This window comes from Cetorhinus maximus, chromosome 6, assembly GCF_964194155.1.
Source record: "Cetorhinus maximus chromosome 6, sCetMax3.hap1.1, whole genome shotgun sequence".
NCBI lineage: Eukaryota > Metazoa > Chordata > Chondrichthyes > Lamniformes > Cetorhinidae > Cetorhinus > Cetorhinus maximus.
Window position 1 is genome coordinate 64,823,504 of NC_135884.1, and position 21,318 is coordinate 64,844,821.

The 21,318-nt window shown below is 41.3% G+C and overlaps 1 protein-coding gene across 1 annotated transcript in view; it reads left to right on the plus strand.

Annotated features, from left to right (window-relative positions):
• Positions 1–21,318, plus strand: part of rad18 (RAD18 E3 ubiquitin protein ligase) — a 277,327-nt gene that overhangs the window by 59,301 nt on the left and 196,708 nt on the right. Inside the window, exons 5-6 of the mRNA XM_078542926.1 lie at positions 14,791–15,128; positions 18,909–19,008. Of these exons, the coding sequence (XP_078399052.1) occupies positions 14,791–15,128; positions 18,909–19,008 (438 nt within the window). The remainder of the gene's footprint in view (positions 1–14,790; positions 15,129–18,908; positions 19,009–21,318) is intronic.

Here is a 21,318-nt window from a genome sequence, read left to right on the forward strand (position 1 = left end):
TTTAATGTCTAATCTGAAACACTGCGCTTCTGCCAATACAGGAGTAAGTACTGCACTTAAGTATTACCCTGGACTTTATGTTCAAATCTCTGGAGTGGGACTTGAATCCACAGCCCTCTTACTCGGAGGTGAGAGTGTTATCAACTGAGCTACAGCTGATAACTGATACATTGTCTCCATGCTTCAATCACCATGTGTGCATCAACACCTCCCAGAGACGTTAAACATTGCAAATTGTTTAATATGCTATTTGTGATTACTGATGCTTAATGATGTTTACATTAAATGCCTGTTCTAAAACATGTAACCACAAACTCAAGAATTGCACCTTTAAAGCATCAATGCACAGTATTTCCTGTAATAAATATAAATATGGTAAAAACAAAAAGCTAAAAGCTACTGCGGATGCTGGAAATCCAAAACAAAAACAGAATTACCTGGAAAAACTCAGCAGGTCTGGCAGCATTGGTGGAGAAGAAATCAGTTAATGTTTCGAGTCCTCACGACCCTTCGGCAGATATGGTAAGTCTGAGAAATCCAACCCGGTCAGTCATTTCTGAGTGTATATGGCTACAGATTGCTATGAAGGAAGCTCCAGCACAGCATGTTTTCAAGGATTTAACAACAGCTGTCAGTGGCATCAGACTATACCAAAATGGAGCTGGTGTGAATGGCCATTTATATATTTTGGGTAAATTGCACAAATTTTGAAGTAATGACTAAACCCAAGAGCACCAGAACTGTTAGCATTCTGTATCTACTGACAAAATATTGCCAACACCTACCAGCATTTCCAGCATTCCCCTATAGGCCAGGGCAAATTATAACTTTTTACTTCAGAGATAATTATTGGCATATCGGCATAATCTCCTCTCAGACATGGACTCTTCAGTAGACTACTCCCTGCTGTGAAAGAAGGAGGATGGGCTTTTAGCTGGTGAAGAAGCGGAAATTGAGAAAGTGCTGGAAAAGGCAGGGTGACAGTCTGAAAGTGAAACAGAAACGAGCAGGCCAGGTTGGAGAAGGACTGGATAAACAGACAAAATGAGACACTGGGTGGAGGGAGAAATGATAGTGGTGCGCAGAATTGCAGTGAGCACGATGGGTGGTTATGGACAGATATATCTGATTTAATAAAAAAAAAACTCTGAACAAGTTTGAAATTATACTTCCATTCCCTTGCCCCCACAGTGAGATGGCTAAACCATCTTGTCCACACATTTTCATTGGAGTCCCTCCTCTAAACCTCCATGGACCCTCTTGGGAAAGATATTTAAGGAACAAAATGTGAATCTGGCAACCTTCCCCAAACATGATGCCTGGGAATCACTGAACATACAACAAGCCAGTTCCAACTCCCTGACTGAGACTGTCCGTAGCTTGGCAGACTTAATTACAGGCATACCCCAAGTCCCTTTCCTGTACAAGAAATTCATTCATAGGACGTGTACCCTCCTGATTGTGAGTCCAAGTGAAGGTATGCGCTTGGCCAATGAATTTACCAGATTTTAATCAAGTGTGAATTGCATGCCATCACACTCTTTGGGTGGTTTTGTTTACAAAATGTGTGCACAATTCCTGGTAATCAGCAAAGTAGAATGGGGAATTTGCTGTGGTTACTAACTAGCTTTTATGAAGGACCAAATGTATGCTGTGGTGTCACCAGGAATCAGTAGTCCATACCCTATACTCGGTGAAATCCATGGCTTTGGCGCATTGCATGATGGTAAACGCTATGTTAGCGTTGCTCCTATGCAACCAGTATTTTTTGCTATCCTCATTATTGTAACTTCTCATTCATGATATTCAATTGAATCTTCACTGTGCCCTTTTTATTGCCCTTGTAACAAGGTGTGCTTAATTGTGCACAGTATTCCAGCTGTGGCTTAACCAATGTCTTTTAAATTTCAATAAAAACAAGATACTGCAGATGTTGGAAATCCAGAATAAAAGCAGAAAATGCTGGAAAAACTCAGCAGGTCTGGCAGCATCTCTGGAGAGAGAAACAAGAGTTAACATTTCAACTCTGTATGACTCTCCTTCAACGTTCTCGAAACGTTAACTCTGCTTCTCTCTCTCTCCACAGATACTGCCAAACCTGAGCTTTTCCAGCATTTTCTGTTTTTACTTCTAAATTTCAAGGTTACTTCCTTAGTGCCACCCTGCATAAAACCAAAAATCCCATTTTTATCAACTTTTCCTGTTCTGCTGCCACTCTTAAAAGACCTGTGCGTCTTTTTCACCTGGACTTCTCTAAAATTCTTACGATTTAGAGTATTCTCACTTTTCCTGTTTCTTTTCCGAAAATATATCACTTCATTTTCCTTTGCACCAGTAGCATCTGCTGCCTGTTTACTCACTCAGGTAGCATGCCTGTATCCCCTTGTGATCTCTTGCATTTGTCCTTAATTTTCAATTACCCCTAATTTGGTATTCCTCTTGTGATTAGAGGGGTAAGTTGACATTCCCAGGGATGACTTGTTCAAGTTAAATACCACTGAGGTTGCAGAATTGTTTGCCTGGATCGGAAGCAATAGGAATACAGCAAGTCCTCATTTTAAGTCACCCCATTTTAAGTTGTTTCATTGTATTGTTGTTTTTGTTTTAGGTCAGTTTCCCCCGATTGAAGTTGCGATTTCCGCTTTAGCGTCGTTTCGTGTCATCGTGTTGCACGTCATCGCTTTCCGTTTTCATTGTGTGTGCCTCATCGCTGCTAGTTGTCATATTGGGTTGCCAGTCATCATTGTGTTTCGCGTGTCATCGCGCAGTGCATGTCATCGTGTGTCGGCTTCCTTCATGCAACATTGGATCATCTGATCCAATCAGAGCCATTGTTAAGGAGGCTGTTTGTGCTGTAGTATTCGAGGCAACGTTGATTTAAAAAAAAAAACCCAGAGGCAGCTAAAGCCAGAGTTCTTTTCAAGTAAAAAGTTAAGATTTAAATTTGATCTAAATTTTGGAATTTCAGGCGTGCCTGCTGTGGGTATTAAGTATGAGCCAGAAATGCTCAGTAAATGGTGGTAGTGTGTCTGCTGCTGAAAAGAAAGCAAGAAAAGCCATCAGCCTAGCAGTGAAATTCAATGTTTTAAAATGTCCTGAGGCTGGAGCATGAGCAGTCAATATTGCTAGAGTGCTTGGACTACCCACTACGTCTGAGAACAATCTGTAGTAACGCTGACAAAATCAAACAAAGTGTCACACCTTTAAGTGCTAGCAGAGTAAGCTGGACTAGAAGCAGCATAATGGAGAATATGGAAAGACTCTTGGCAGTCTGGATCAAAGACCAAAACCAGCATCAGGTGCCTCTTAGTTTGATGGTCATCCAAGAAAAAGCCAAAAGCCTGTATGAAAACTGAGAGAATGAGCAGGGTGAGTGTTCTCAGTCGGAAAGTTTCAATGCTAGTCATGGATGGTTCAAGAGTTTTAAGAGGCCTCACTGTCTGCACAACATTAAAATGTCTGATGAAGCAGCTCTTGCTGATACAGAAATGGCTAATGAATACCCTGCCCGTTTGGAGACAGTCATTGAAGACTCACCAAAACAAGTCTTTAGTGTTGATGAGACAGGGCTTTTTTGGAAATAGATGCACAGTGAACATACATTTCGAAAGAGGAGAAAACAATGTCATGATTTAAAGCTGCCAAATATTGCCCGATTGTTCTGCTTGGTGGGAATGTTGCAGGAGATTTTAAATTTAAGCCCTAAGTGGTGTATCAGTCTGAGACACCACATGCATTGAGGGGTTATTCCAAGGAACACCTGCATGTCATTTGGCGATCAAATAAGAAAGCCTGGATGATAAGGGCACCTTTTCAATAATGGTTCTCTCTGTTTGCCATCCCTTCTTGGAGGGAATATTGCACCAGAGAAAATCTTGCCTTCAAGATAACTCCTTTTGGATAATTGCCCAGGTCATCCTGTCATTGTCTGAAAATGTGAAGGCGATTTTCCTTTCACCCAACGTAGCTTCACTGCCACAGCTCATGGATTAGGGTGCAATTGCAGCATTCAATGTTTACTGCCTATGCCGTACCTTTTCCCAGCTCATCAAGACAGCACATGGTGAGAATGCGCCATCAGCCAAGGAATTTTGATGTGGCTGCAACATCCTCAAGGGCATTGACTGTATCGCAGATTCATGGAATGAAGTCATGTTGTTGTGTCTGAATGGCGTGTGGCAGAAATTGTGACCCGAGTGTGTCAGGGCCATGGAGGATCTCGCGACACTGTCCCTGAGGGTCAGCATGAAATCATCATTTTGGCTTTGATGAAGTGGATCAGGCTGACGTGCTGGAATTGCTTGCATCCCACTGAGAGGAATTGTTCAATGAAGGCTTAATGCAGCTAGAGTGTCAATGAGCTGAAGAGAAAGACCGTGCTGAAATACCATCCCCTCATTTTCTAAACAAACAACTGTCAAGAGCTTTCCAGCTCATAGAAGAGGCAATGGAAATCATCATGGAGGATGACCCGAGCAGAGCGCAGTGCCAAAGTGAACAAGGGAATCAATGGTTTAATTAACTGCTACAGAGTGATCTACCAGGAGAAACAAAAGTAAACCGTCCTACAGTACATGGATAAATTTTTTAAAGTTGTTGACGATCCTGGTCCATCATCCCATTAATTCCACCAAGACCTGACTGTTCGAAACCAAAACCACTCCAACTTCAGTCATTGAGCTTCTCTGAAGAAGAGGACCAGGGTCTCAAAGCCTAAGGCCATGGCACCATGCAGGCACCACTAGCAGTGTTTTCAAAGGATCCTCCAATTTCAGTGGAAAGAAAGGCAGTGCAACAGCCAGCTCTTCCCCAAAGCCATCATGCCCAGCATCAAGGCTCTAAATCACACAAAATCACCTCCATTGAAACACTTTAGGGATGTCCTCAAAGCATCCCTGAAGAGGCCAAATATCTCTCCAATCCATCGAGCTGGACTGGAACCAAGTCATTCCGAACTCGACGGACTGCCTGGAAAGCGAGAGACTGGTGAATGTTATCTAATTTGGATTTATACAGGATTTCTTTTATATTTAGTGATTTGTCTCATTTTGCAAGTCTTTTTCAGCTGGAATGCGCAGTGTTGCACATGTATGGTATAGTATTTCAATTTGTACATCGTTTTTTCCCTGATGAGGGGTGTCTGACGGAACCTGTCTCCAGCTCCGTTGATTCCTATTGAAACCTATGATTTACTTAAAGCTGTTTCACTTAAAACCGTGATTTCCAGGAACACAACCACAATTTAAAATGAGGACTTACCGTACTTAATCTCAGACAGGAAACAACAGATTTCCACCTCCGGTTATGTTGTAGTTCCCAAGAACATGGGATGGTAGGTGCCACATCTCAAAGTCTCAGGCTTCAGGAGAGGAGAAAAACACGTCTCTTTAAAAGTCTTTGCCTTGTTGTAATTGCTCCTCCCTTTTCAGATTGAATGCCAAATACTTTCTTGCACATCCACTATTTCCTTCATTCTACCATTGGTGGCTGTGCTTTCAGGTGCCTAATCTCTGGAATTCCCTCCCTAAGCCTCTCCAGCTCTCTCTCCACCTCTGTTATTGCTTAAAACCTATCTCTTTGATCAAGCTTATGATCACCTGACTTAATATCTCTGTCACTTGTGTCAAATTTTATCTGATAACTCTCCTGTGAAGCGCTTTGGAACATTTTACTACATGAAGAGTGCTATATAAATGCAAATTGTTGTTGTAGTACCCACTATTTTATGGGAAATTGTAAGCTGTTGCGATAAAAATCTATTGCAGTGAAATGAGCTTTCCGGATTTCGAAAGAACCACTACTTTGATTTATTTTGTCATTTTAACTGGAAAGAATGAGCAGATATGAGGATGGCACTATTTCCTACCTCTGTGCAGATGGCTGTGTTAGATGGACTCTGCACCTGACAAACCTTTGTTCGTTCACAAATACTTTAAGGCAACGAAGATCACATTGAAATAAATAATTGGGCCTCCGTTCTGTAAGATTGTTAAGACAGATGTAGACGTGTTTTTGTGGTTCCTCTTGCTCCATAAATGAAAGGTTTTGCCATACTTCTTGGCCCTTTATTAAAAAGGAAAACAAAAAACTGTAAAACTGAGCAACTGTTGAGTTCCTTGCCTAATAGTGTGACATATGGGACTGATAAATATGTAAGATTTTCCCTCAGCTAAATTCATAACTCTGCACTTGTCCAGTTGCGAGTTGGATTAATAAATACAGGGCACACTCCAAGCCCCACACTGTGTTTGTTGTGAAATCGGAACACATTGGTAAGGGGCTAAAAATAAGCTGAAGTGCATGAACATTCAAGTTTCCAGTTAGGTTTGTCCTTAAGGCAGTTTGCCTGACATCCAATCTTGGATAGAATCATAGAATGATACTGGATGGAAGGAGCCCATTCGACTCATCGTGCCTCTTTGATAGAATTACCCAACTAGCCCCACCGCCCGCCCTTTTCCCATCGCTCTGCAAATTTTTTACCAATTCTCTTTTGAAAGTAACGATTGAATTTACCTGCCCCATCCTATTCTAACATGGGATGCTACTCCATACATCAGTTTAAAGCTTGCCAGCTTTCACGCACCAGGATGTCAGATTTCTGGCCCCTAGATTGGCTCCCAATAGACCAAATGTAGACAGATCATATATATTTGGAACAGCAGGGCATGGAGCTTGTTTGAGTGTTGCTTCAAAGGGATATTTAAACCTTTTTCAGTCACCAGCTTCTGGCTGAGAACCCCATAGGAGTTGGTTTCTTGTCAAAATATGTTATGACCCCCATAAAGACAGATAACTTTTTAAAAAAAGACATATTTCCCAGCGGCTGAAGGAAATAACTAAAGGACAAAATTTCATAACATAAACGCAACATAAATCAAACATTACTTAAAAAGCAACCAATACACCAAACCAAAGAAAACTAACTAATTAACACAATCTAGATACATCTTACAACTCATTTTTCTGTGCATTGCACTTCTGACAGAGGTGTAGCAATACAAGATTAAGTTCCAAGTTACCCACAGCTTTCTAGGAAGCTCAGTTCTCCCTGCCTCGCCAGGTCGAATCTTTCAGGGTCCTTTGAAAATCATTTCACTCAGCCTGAGTATTCCAGAACTGACTTTTACCAACAAGGCCCGACTTGGTGACTCCGTGTTCCTTAAATCTCCAAAAGTTCAGTTAGTTGTGTCCCCTTCCTTTTGAATTGAAAAGCAACTTTTACAAGCATTCTGCTTTTTTTGTTAACACAAGAACAGTTCACCATACTCTCCACAGCAGTAGCTGCCTTTGTCTCTCTCCTGTGTCTCTATGTCCATTTCCAAAAAGCAGCTGCCCCCTTTTCGGTGTCAAGGTCTGAAAACTTTCACTTGATTTTAAATTGGTTTTGGTTTGGGTCATCATGTCAACCGGATCACATATGCAAAGGTTTAATATGACCTCTATCCTCCTATCTAGAACATTTTGTTTCAACTTAAGTTAGAGACTATTTTAAAACATAACTGTGGTAATTATGGTTTTATTTAATGTGTAATGTACCTTTAAGAAGAATGTTTGTTAAGGAAGATCACATGACCTTCAGTACCCAAAAGGAGTGTAGCGCGGGCTACCTCAGTAGTTAGTAGTTACAGTGTAGCGATACAGTTAGAAGTGAAAGCACGTGTGGTTGTAGTACCTTTGTAAATAAACAAGTTTCCACTCAAGAAATGTCCGGTGATCAACTCTATCAATAGTACCAACTCGGCCACCTTTCACAACAAACTGGCGATGAGGATAAAACATGTTTAACAGAAGAAATCAAGTGAAACGAAATTGGCACTGTACCTCACACTGTAATTGTAAGTGGATGTTCCGTTAAAATCGAAGAAGTATTTCCCTCCCAGAATGCTGTAATTCGGAAGAATTGATCCTTTCTATCCAGCCCCAGATGATTGGTCTCATTATATTGAATGGCTCACGTTTTTTTTCCAAGTGAACGAGATTACGGGGGAAGAGAAGAGGCGAACGATCCTCTTAAGTACATGTGGGAATAAAACCTATGGCTTGATTCAAAGTTTGACGGCACCCAGTGCCAGATTCGAAAGATTTTGATGAATTGGTGGACCTCGTGAAGGGTCATTTTCAATCATAGCCCTCAGTAACAATGCAATGGTTCAGGTTTAACTCGAGCAATAGAGCCCCGGGGGAGACAGTTGCATCCTATGTGGCAAGTTTGAAGCAGTTAACGGAACATTGTGAGTTTGGTACATCTCTAAATGACCTGCTCAGAGATTGTTTAATGTGCGATGTGAATGAGGGTACGATTTAGATGAGGTTCTTATCCAAAGCGAATTTGAATTTTAAGAAGGCGCTAGAGATAACACTGGCCATGGAATGCGCAATAAGAGATTCAAAAGCCATACAGGGCGTGCAAAATGGCGCCGTCCTCCACATCGGGCAGGAAACCCCAGCCAAAAAGGGCGCGAAAATGCAAGACTCTGCCGAGAAGTGGGAAACAGCCGGGAAATGAGAAAAAAAATGACGTAGCAGTGAAAACAAGGAATAGTTTCAATAGAAGCGGAAACAAGCAGTCTTTTAACAATTGGTAGTTTAAAAAAAATAGAATTTTATTATTGTCACAGAAAGGACATATAATGTGACAGTGCAAGGAAAGAGTCAAGCAGGCTTTTAAACAAAGGAAAAAACCCAGTGAGATCTCCAACATAGCAGAGCCTGATATGATAAATTCATATATTTGCGTGTTATTTAATTTGAAGGTTGGAAAGACAGAACCACTATTTGTAACAGTGAAAGTGAATGGTAGACCTATTAGAATGGAAGTGGACACAGGAGCTTCCACTACAGTAATTGGGGACCATACCTTTTTATTTATTCGTTCGTGGGATGTGAGCATCCCTAATTGCCCTTGTCAGAGGGCATTTTTAAGAGTCAACCACATTACTGTGGGTCTGGAGTCACAGGTAGGCCAGACGAGGTAAGGATGGCAGATTTCCTTCCCTAAAGGATATTAGTGAACCAGATTGGTTTTTACAATTCCAGATATTTGTTGAATTCAAATTCCCAAATTCAAATTGGCTGTGGTGGGGTTCGAAACCTGGCCCCAGAGCATTACCTTAGGCCTCTGGATTACCAGTCCAGTGACATTACCACTATGCCACTGCCTCTCCCTCTCCCTCTCTTCAGATATTTGAACAATGGGGAACATCAGTTAAATTTAGAAGAAACAACTGCCTAATTAAAAACATACGCGGGTGAAGACATTCAAATCAGAGGCATAAAAGAATAACTGTCCATTATGGAAGCCAATTAGCAAAGCTACCCTTGACGGTGGTAGCAAGAGAAGGGCCAAACCTCCAGGGGTGAAACTGGCTAAAGGAGATTAAGTTAGAATGGGCTGAAATTTTCCAGTTGAGAGCAAGTGGGTTACCAGAGCTACTTCGAAAGTACTCCACAGTCTTCAAGGATGAACTTGGGAAGATTCAGGGGCTGCAGGCAAAAATTCATGTGGACCCAGAGGCAACCCCCCAATTCATGAAGGCAAGACCAGTACCTTATGCACTGCGAGAAAAAGTCGACACCAAACTGAACAGACCAGAAAAACTGAGCGTTAAATAACCTGTGCAGTTCTCAGAATGGGCAGCGCCCATAGACCCCGTCCTTAAACCCAACCAAAGTGTCCAAATTTGTGGTGGCTACAAATTGAGGGTTTATAAAGTAGCTAAGCTAGACAGACACCCCATACAAAAATTGAAGATTTGTATGCCAAGCTGGCAGGTGGAACCGCCTGCACGAAGCTTGATATGAGTCATGCATATCAACAAACTAGAGTTAGATAATCCCTCCCAGGAATTTGTCACAGTTAATACCCACAAAGGGTTGTACCAATATACTTGATTGCCTTTCAGCATCTCCTCAGCTTGTACCACCTTCCAGAGAACAATTGAAAGTTTACTGCAGGGACTGACCCAGGTTGTAGTCTATGTAGACAATGTTTTGGTGACAGGATTAACTAAAGAGGAGCATTTGGCAGACTTACAAGAGGCCTTAAAACGTTTTTTGAAAGCTGGAGTATGTTTAAAAAAAGTAAAGTGCACATTCCAAGCAAGGGAGGTAATCTATTTGGGTCACTGGATAGATTCACAGGACCTCCACCCAGTTCAGTAGAAAGTGAGAGCTATAAGAGAGGCACCTGTGCCAAAGAGCACCTCAGAGCTCAAATCACTCCTAGGAATGATCAATTATTATGAATGGTTCTTACCCAATTTGTCTACAGAACTGGCTGTCCTACTCAAAAAGAACCAACGTTGGTTTTGGAAGGCGCCCTAAAAAGAAGCTTTCATAATGGTGAATCAATTGTTGCACTCGTCCAACCTATTAGTACATGATGACCAGAAGAAAGAATTGGTGTTGACGTGTGACACATCTCCGTACCGAGTGGGAGCAGTGCTTTCCCATCGGTTGGATGATGGCACGGAAAGGCCTATAGGTTATGTATCAAGAATGTTCACCACAGTGGAAAAGGGATACTTGCAGATAGAAAAAGACACCTTTGGTGTCAAGAAATTTCACGTACACAGCCGCCATTTTACAATCGTTTCAGACCACAAGCCATTGCTAGAATTGTTCAGCAAGGACAAGGCTATACTACCCATAGCCTCGGGAAGAATACAATGATGGGCTTTAATCCTGGCAGCATATGAGCACACTTTTGTACCTAGACCTGGAAGTCAAATTGCAAACGCCGATGCACTTAGTTGTTTGCCTTTACAAGAAAATGATGAGGATGTCCCAGTTCCACAGGAACTTGTTTTATTGTTAAATTTATTAGATTCCTCCCCAGCATGCGCACGGCAGATCAGAGACTGGACAAGTTGGGACCCAGTCTTAACTCAAGTACGAGAACAAGTACTTCATGGTTGGTCACAAGAGCCTGTATCTAATGAAATGAAACCGTACTTTAACAGAAGACATGAAATAACCAGCCAGGATGGCATCTTATTGTGGGGAGCACAAGTGATAGTACCTCCAAAGAGAAGGGTGTCACTTCTAATTGAACTACACAACGCACATCCGGGAATATCCCGAATGAAGACCTACCAATGGTGGTAGGGTTGGATGGTGAAATGGAGAGTTTAGTGAAGAATTGTGTGCAATGTCAGCAACTGCAAAAGTTGCCTTCAAGAGCTCCGTTACACCCTTGGGAGTGGCCAGGAAGACCATGGGTGCGGTTACACATTGTTCCCATGAAAGGTCCCACGTAGTCAATGTTCCTGCTCATTGTCGATGCCCACTCAAAATGGATGGACTTATGAGGTGAAGTCACCAACATTTTCTGCTACAATTGAGAAGCTATGTCAAAGTTTTGCCATTAACGGACCACCAGAAATAGCCATTTCTGATAACGGCACGGCATTTACAAGTGCTGAGTTTCAGCGGTTTATCAGCCTCAATGGTATTACTCATGTAAAAACTTCACCGTGCCACCCTTCCTCAAATGAACTGACTGAAAGGGCGGTTCAAACATTCAAAGCCGGCATGAAGAAACTAACTGAAGATTCCTTAGCAACCAAGCTAGCACGCTTTCTTTTCCATTATAGGACCCACCCTCACACAATAAGAGGTGTCACACCTGTGGAGTTATTGATGAAATGCTGTCTCAGGACGAGATTGAGCTTAATAATGCCCAATTTAGAGGGGAAGGTGGAAAGGAGTCAGGGAAGCCAGAAAACTAGACATGACTGGCATAGATGTCAGAGGAAATTTACAGGGGGAGAGATGGTATACATGAAGAACTTTGGAGAAGGACCAAAGTGGCTTCCGGGTGAAATAAGTGCAGTGACTGGATCTCTTTCTTACCACATGGAGGCGGAAGGCCGATTCATATGGAGACATGTGGATCATCTAAGGAAGAGAGAAATAAATCACCAAGAATTGATTCCATCAGTTTTCACTACCGGGTCAGCGTTTCCTGTTGAGAGTACTCAACCCAGTACAGACATGTCTGATGTTCCTTTAAGAGTTGAGAATACAACTGCAGATGCCCACCGAAGTACCTGATGTTCAAGCAACTCCAGAAAAGGAGGTTCCTGACAAAGCATCGGAAGTTATAGAGCTGAGACGCTCGACATACCTAAGGAAACTCCCAGAAAGGCTGAATTTGTAAATTACTTACCAGTGTAAATATTTTGCTGTCTTGAGAAAATCGTACTTGTAAATATAAAATGTATATCTGAGTAAAGAGGGAGGGATGTGGTAATTATGGTTTTGTTTAATGTGTAACATACCTTTTAAGAAGAATGTTTATGGAAGATCACATCTTTAGTACCTAAGTGTAGCACAGGTTACCTCGTGGTAGTTGGAGTGTAGAGATAGAGTTTGAAGTGAAAGCACATGTGTAGTTGCTGCTTGAGTACCTTTGTAAATAAACAAGAAGTTTCCACCCAAGATGTGTCTGCTGACCAACTCTTATCAATAGTATCAACTCAGCCACCTCTCATAACAAACTGGCGACGAGGATCCACAGGATCTAACAATAACCTTTTAAAGTCCAACCTTTGTGTTTACTTTCAAGGGAATTCACAAACTGCATGCTTTGTCAATTCCCAGGACCACATGTTCGACACTGTAGAGGACAGTTGTCATTAGTCTGCTTATTGGATGTAAGTGGCTGTTCTCTAAAATGTTGGCAGCATGGACCTGATGGAGAATGGTGCCAATCTAAGTTCAAATAAAATTTGAAAATAGCAGCATTTTAAAAAAAAAACTGTTGTTTGGATTTGGATCATTTGATTGGGTGGATTAAAATAGCTAAAGCATACTGTTGTATTTGTATCTAGGCCAAACTGAGTTAGCTACCCACAGTGTGAGGTGAAAAATCTTGCTAGATCAAGTATTGCCTTTCGATGCCAAGTTATCAAATGGGGCATGGCTGGATTGGGGTGGAGAATTCAACAATTGTGATGAGATCTCTCTCTTTGGGAAGAAATTGTGTGTGAGGGAAAAATGGTGAAAGCCTTGTTTTAATCAAGAAATAGAATCAGGTTAATAGAATCAGGATTGCCATATTTGATGTTTCTGAATTAAGTGTGAAATTTAAGAACGCGATGGAAAAATGCAAAGAAACTCCCCTGTGTTCATGAGGGAGATGGAAATGGAGAATGTTGATCATTTAAGTTAATATTGATCTTATTTTGGGACAGAATTTGAGAAGCTGGTTGTTTTCTGGAGCAGTGAAGAGGTCAATTGCTGGAAATCCTCAATTCTGGCATTTGTTTCAGACGCATCCAGGTTAAGCTTCCTCTTGTGAGGTTAGATGGTGAAGCCTCACAAATCTCTTCCAAATCTCTTACATTTAGTCATGCATAAATGTCCCCTTGTTCTACACCTCTCAATCATTAGAATCTATCTACCCTGCCCCATTCCTGCATAATTATAAACAACTTGCCATTAAATCTCTTTTGTTATAATGAAATGAGTTCCAGTTTTTTTGAAGTTTTTCTTTGTAATTGTATTTCCTCATATCAGGAGCATCCTTTTGAATCTATAATATAACCTCTCTATTGCCTCAACATCCTTCCTGTAGGAGTCCAAAACTACACACTCTTCAAACTGTGGGCTAACTAAGGTTTTAAATAAATTCACCATTGCATTTAGACTTTATATTCTATATTTATATTCTTGCCATAAAACCTGGTATTCCATTTTTGTTTTATCCAATGTGCTTTCAATGTTTTGTGATCCTGAACCACAAATTCCTTCTGCTGCTCCATCTTACCCAACTTTTCCTCTTTCATCTTTTCTCAATGAAATATATCACCTCACATTTACAGAAATTGAATCCCATTTGCTCCTGATGTTGCCCTTTCTATTGTGGACTCTTTTGATCCTCAGAAGTATTTACTGGGTCCTTTATTCTAATATCGTGTGCAAATTTGGGCACCATTCCCTATTTAGGAATTATGAATAGATGTTAAACATGTAAACTTTTAAAAATGCACATTTTTCATATTTGAACCTTATTTGTTCTTGCTGAATCTATTCTAATACATGGGTTTAAAAGTTTCATTCAAAGCTATTCTCCTGAGAATTGATTTTCAAAATAATAGCTGGGGATGAGGTTTATTGCAGAGGCGCTCCTGGAATTTCCTAATAAGTTTAGACATACAGTTGACACTGTTTTTGAAAGTTAATGAACCACAAGGTGTGATACAAAATCCTACAGGCCTAAAATGATTCCTGTTTTAGCAGGACCAATAGAAACTAATGAAAGGTAAATTTACAGCAGATATAATTGTTCAGCATGATAAATGCTTGGAATTATCTACCCTGCAGAGTAACTAGATATTGTGATTACTCATACAATTAGATGTTATGATGAGAGAGATAATCTGCTAGAGAGATGAGTGTTGATAAAGCAAAATAGTATTTTTTTTTATTCCTCACTTTTCTTTTGGTGGTATTAATCTTGCTCAGCTGGGCTGCATTAGACTCAAGGTCTGAGATGAGTAAGACCAGTGTGTGGCCAACTGCACTACTCAGCTAAAAGCATAATACTGCGGATGCTGGAAATCTGAAATAAAAACTGAAAAATTCTGGAAAAGCTCAGGTCCGACAGCATCTGTGGAGAGAGAAACCAAGCTCTGAAGAAGAGTCATACGGACTCAAAAAGTTAACTCTGGTTCTCTCTCTACAGATGCTGTCAGACTTTCTGAATTTTTCCAGCATCTTTTTCTTATTGCACTACTCAGCTTCCTAGTCACATTAATCATCTTTTCATTTTGACTTCCACAGAGATCAGCTGGTGAAGTGCGATTTGCAGCCTCCTCCAATCTCACCTCAGGCAACACGAACAGATGTATCTGACAAGAAACATTTGCATGGTTCCAAAGCTCGTGCTAAGATGAAGCAGGAGATGACATTTATGGACAGCTTCCTATCTCGGAGCCCTTCCTCCACACCCATGAGACCATCAGTGGGAAGGTCAATAGAGAAACAATGCCATGAGGAACAGAATGGCACTTGCTCAAAATTGATTACTGCTGCACCTAATTGCTTGGCACACCGAGTGCAGAGGGGCACTGATGTTACAGAACAGCCTTCAACTTCTGGATTAAAGGAAATAGTGAAAGGTGAATGTTCATTTTTAAAAAATCTTTGATATAGATTGTAGCTATTTAAAATGGTGTAAATCTGCAGTTAGCATCACCCAATTGCTAATTAATACAATTCATTATCATGTTTCTACAACTACTTCTAGTAGTGGATTAGGTGTTTCAGTTTTGTGGAAAGATTAAAGAAGATAGTATTCCTTAGAGCAGTGAACGTTGGGGGAGGTTTTCAAAATTTTGAAGATTTTAATGGAGTTTCTTTTGGTGGTAGTGTAACGGTAATGTCACTGGACTAGTAATCCAAAGGCCCAGACTAATTCTCTGGGGACATAGGTTCAAATCCCACCACAGCAGCTGGTGGAATTTAATTTCAATTAATAAATCCGGAATTATGGAGCTGGTTTCAGTAATGGTGACCATGCCAACTATCGTTGATTGTTATAAAAACCCTTCAGGGTCACTAATGCCCTTTAGAGAAGGAAATCTGTCGTCCTTACCTGGCTTGACCTACATGTGATTCCAGACCCACAGCGATGTGGTTGACTCTTAACTGCCCTCTAACATGGCCCAGCAAGCCACTCAGTTCAAGGGCAATTAGGGCAACAAATGCTGGCCTGGACAGCAATGCCAACATTCCATGAAAGAATAAAAAGAAAGTAAATAAAGAAAAGTTATTTCCATTGGCAGTAGGATCAGTAACCAGAGGGCACAGATTCAAGATAATTGGCAAAAGAACTAGGGAAGAAATGAGAATGCACTTACACAGCTAATTATTATGATCTAAAATGCACTGCCTGAAAGGGTGGTGGAAGTAGATTTAGTAGTTACTTTTAAAAGGGAATTGGCTATATACTGGGAAAGGAAAATAATTGCAGTGCTATGTGTAACGGGCAGAGGAGTGGGACTAATTGGATAGCTCATCCATGAGCTGGCACAGGCACGATAGGCTGAATGGTTACCTGTGCTGTGTGATTCATAAGTCACCATTGAGTTGTAAATTAGTTTCCTTGGTGGCTCAGTGGGTAAATTAACCACATAGTCTGGAATTGAACCATACAAACAAGGAAAGTCCGAGGTGCAATTCCCAGCCTGCACTGAACCGCTCTCAGCTGGGCAATGGGGACACTAAAACTAACCTCAGTATTCTCAGGGAAGGGAATATTTCCTAGGGCTTCTGCTCCAGTTTACTGTCTGTTGACAGCGGCTGGAAACTGTAGGTGTGTAGATGGGGAGAAATTAGTTAAAGTTTAGCTCAGTCATGGTGGAATAACCTAATAACACTCAGCGTCCAGGCTCATTTTAGGAAGGTGTGTTGGCACTGCATTATGTGAGGCCCTTGGTACCACTGGATGCTAGCACCCTTTGAAGTATGAGTTATCATTTTCAGGAAAGGAAAGATAAATGATAATCGTGGAGGAAAAAAAAGCTTGTATTGAAATTAAAGCATAGCCTGTACTGGTTCAAGAAGGCAGCTCACCACCACCTTCTTGAGGGCAGTTAGGGATGGACAATAAATGCTGGCCTAGCCAGCAATGCCCACATCCTATAAATAAATTTTTTTTAAATTGAGTGGTGTATTGTTCAAAATAGTTTCATTGAGGGGAAGGGCCAGAAAGTTGTATATGAGTTGATTGATTGAAATCTCTCTAACATTTGTCCATTAAGGAAGGGTGGAATGGTGGTTTGAAATTTTGAGTTACTCATCTTGTATTTTTGACATGTGGTTGTGAAGGTTTGTCTCCAAACTTCATTTTGTTCCTTCTGTATATCTGGCAACCAAGGTGCATCTCCCCGGCTCTCCTCAAACTTTGGGGAGATGGCAGACATCTTGGTGAAAGAAGGAAAGGATCTGCATTTATATAGCACCTTTAACATGTGCAAAGCGCTTTACAAGCAATTAGTTACTTTTGCAATGTAGCATGGGCTCGTTCTCCAATGCAAACAACAGCTTTGGCCTTATGATCAGCGTGAAGAAAACCGAAATATCAGCCTGCTCTAGGGAAGCCCTATCTTGAGCCCAAGGACCAGAACCTGTCGGCAGTGGATGAGTTCACTTATCTCGGCAGCACACTTCTCTCAGGCTGTTTGTATTGACGACGAGACACACACAAGAATTGCCAAAGCAAGCACAGCCTTTGGCAGACTTCAATTATCAGTCTGGGAATGAAGAGGAGCAAGTCTGCCTACCAAACTGAAAGTCTATAGAACAATAGTCCTGTCCGTTATGCTTTACACATGTGATACTTGGACTGTGTACCAGCGTCATGCCAAAAAGCTCAACCACTTTCACTTGAATTGCCTTCGGTAACTTCTGAAAATCAGATGGCAGGACATCAAAACAACGCTGAGGTGTTCACTTGAGCTGGCATGTCAAGCATCCACACCATATTGAGATAGTCATGTAGCCAGAATGCCTGACACCTGCTCACCATAGCAAATCTTCTAAGGAGAGCTTGATTCTGGGGTGTGCTCTCTTGGCGGCCAAAGGAAGTGCTACAACCATACTTTGAAGGCTTCTCTTATGAGTTTTGATATTGACTTCGAGCCCTGGGAGAAGTTCGCCAGGATTATTGCACCTGATGCAACCAAGTAAAAAATGGTGTGGTCTGCTTTGAAAGCAAGTGCATATCAGAGGCACAGAGAAAATACAAGGAGAGGAAATCCCGAGCCAGCAACTTATCCAAATTTGTCACCTGCGGTATCCTGTCCATTTGCAGTAGAACTTTCTGGGTGTAGATCAGCCTTAGCAGTCATAATGGAACCCTACCAAAGACCCCAGATGATGAACATGGTCATCTTCGCCTCGAAGGACGAATGAGGAAGGAATTACTTATGAAGTGTAGACGCTGTTTTAGTGTAGAAAATGCGGTAAGCCAGTTTGGGCACAGGAAGCTCCTACAAAGAGCAATGAAATATATAGCCATGTAACTTTTAGCAGTGTTGGTTGATGGATAAGAATTGTCCATGATGTTGGGAGAGCTCTCTTGCTGTACTTTTCATAGTGCCTTAGCACCTTTTATGTTCACCTGAAGAGGGCAAATGGCACATCCCGACAGTGTAGCACTCTCTCAGTATTGTACTGAAATATCAACGTAGAGTTTATATTTAATCCTCTGGAGTGGGACTTCAACCCACAATCTTCTGACTCAAAGGCAAGAGTTCTACAACTGAGCCAAGGCTGACAGGTGAGCATGGTATGCAGATCAGAAATGATTTTGCGGAGCATCCTTGAGGTTGTAACAGTGTAATTCAAATTGTCATGGACCCCTATCTGGTCCCCACAATATACATCCCAGCAGTTTTTGCTGTAGTGTGGAAAGATGAATACTCTTGGTATGCAGAAATCCCCCCTACCCCTTGTACACAGCTAGTCATGACCTAGAGGATGTATACTACTGGGAATGATTGATGTTGAACAGCTGTCTACATATGAAGAGGCACCAAAACAGCTTGGGACTATTTCTTGGATAGTTGTATGATGAGAGCATTGTCCCATGAGGACCGCAGCGCACACCTGGGCAGGGGCAAGGTAACACAAAAGGAGAGGTGGGAGCCCCCCTGTATCTACTGGAAAGATCGCAACCCAACCCAACTCCGCTCCAAGCAAGAAGGGTTACCACCCCTGCTTACCTCGCTCTATCCCGAACACCTGTAATCACTCTTCCTATCTGTTGTGCATGGCAACATTACAGTGCGATCAAAATGTACCATAACCATACTAGATAAAAACCACTGTTGCTTTATGAGGATGGAAGAACCTACTGCACTATACTGTATAATCTTTTTTCTTTCTTTTGTCAGTGAATTGTCCAGTCTGTGCGGTTGCTATTCCTGAAAATAACATTAACAGGCATCTCGACAGCTGCTTGATACAGGAAGATAAGAAAGAAAGTCTCCGAAGGTACAGTACAATGACCACCCCATGAATTACTGTTGTGAGACAGATCACCTCGTGCCACATTGCAGGCTTCGATCTGATGACCCAACCTTTATCCTCACCAAAAGAGAAAGTCTTTCTTTTCGGTCAATGGCTAATGGATAATATGGTCTTGGAGGATGAAGGGCTGAGGTACAACAGACTGGTGCAAACAGTGTGGTGTAGCTCATAATGTTGCTATACTTTTTCCAAACAGCTTTTGGAGAAACTTTGCTTAATCAAAGTGAGGAATGCTAACCATGGGAAATAGATTACTTCCTACTTCATGCACTTGTCAGGATCAAGCACACTCAGTTCCAGAGTAGCTTGTGTGATTTCTGGAGTAAAGCTCCTTCTCTGCTACAATATCGGAAAAGCAGCCCACTGTATCTGTGAGATGTTCCTCACCCCTCACGCTAGCCCGCTCTCCTGCGTAAAAATTAATTTTACACAGGACTTTCATACTTAAGATAGAGGAAGCTTTCCTCCCAACACTATGAAATAACTTAAAGCCCAGGTGCGAAAAGTAAAGGGGCAATATCTGATGCACTTAACCTCCCAGTTACCTTTTAGCTGTGAGCTTGAAAGCCCTGACAAGCTCGCTATGCTAGATTTGTTTCACTGTCATTGTTATCTGGAAATACGCAGGTGGTTAGTCAGTATCTAAAGGTCAATGATGCTTTCATGTTTGTACCCTTCATCGGAACTGAAGACTGGAAGATAAAAAGACACGATAATGAGGTTGGGGGAAAAATACATTTTTTTGTTTTAACATTTAAGTCATCATTTTCTGTGTGAATTTTCAAGCCGGAGGCTACACTAGTAAAACCAGTCCTACAAATGTTGCATGGTATGTTCCCGATGTATCCAAAACTCTCAAATTTGGTTACAAACAAGGCCATTTCCATGATATGATGTCAGTGTTAACAATAAGCCAGCTAGTGTGTCCATACGATGATAAAGAGTGACTTTATCTGTTAGTAATATATCCAATTATAAAGGGCATTCACCCAATACATTACTGTAGTGATTATGTGCCTAGACTAGTCATCCAAAGACCTAGACTAATAATCCAGAGTTTGAGAGTTCATTCACCGCCATGGCAGTTGGATTAGTTTTGAACTCATTAAAAAAAAAATTAGGTAAATGTGACCCCAAAGCTGTTGGATTGTTGATTACGATCCCGGTAGAGACCAGTAACTATTTTTAAAACAGAAGAAATACAAAATTCCAGTTATTTACTAAGAAAGTGAAGCCACAAGATTCCATGGTGCAACCGAAGAATTTTTACTTCACAAGAGTCAACAAAGCAAATACTAAATACTATCTATCCTATACTCCAACATCCAGAACTAACATGAGGTAAACGTGAATTAACAGGCAAATTGAAGTTGAATATAAACTATAAATTGCAGGTTAAATGGCAGATACAACTAAGACAGATCTTACAAATTGGCTTAACAGTCCACTCAGATTTTAGTGATCACAGTGAGTCACAAAGTCCTTCACCCTCCATCTTCCTCACAAGGAGGAGCAAGTCTGATCCCCAGCCGACAGCAGTGTTCTATTAATGTGTGTCCCAAAGGGCATGGTCTTCACCACAGATGGCATACATCTGCAAAACTTGCTCAACTTGGTCTGGATGGGGTAGACCTACCAGTGTTATCTTCCAGTAACAGAAACAGCTGTAGCTGTTTCTTACTCTTATTCTCAGCTTCTGTATCTGGACTGTCACCTTCAGCCTTCTTCAGCTTGTACAGCACGACTAGACTCAACAACTGCTGCTTGGACTGATCTGTGTCATTTTATATTTTTCAGCAAGGTTTAATTTAGATTTCCCAACCTCAGCTTGCTCCTGATTTCCTTAGAGACTGGGAAGTTCAGTTTCATTTCTGTGTTTACCTTTTCTGCTTCCCTTTCAGTTTCATTTTCAATTAAGTTTCTGTTTTGAGGTAGGGTCTGCCTCAAAAATATACAAATTAAGTTGAAAATATTGATTTCCTCACAGTTGTTAAATAAAACCCAAATAGCCCTTTGAGCCCTTTATCCAGCCTCACCGATCTGTGACTCCACTCCCATATGAATGTGGTTGATTTGTTAACTGCCTTCTGAAGTGGCCAAGCCATTTAGTTGCGTCAGGAAAAATAGAGACAGTGATGGACAGAGGGTGCAATATTCTGTTTGCCCAGCTCTTTGCCACAGTCTGTTTTATGTTTAAGCAAACAATGATGTATTTATTGGAGCTTTGTACAGCAGGCAATGTCTCAGGTTCAGTTCTTGGTCTTTGTTGAGCTA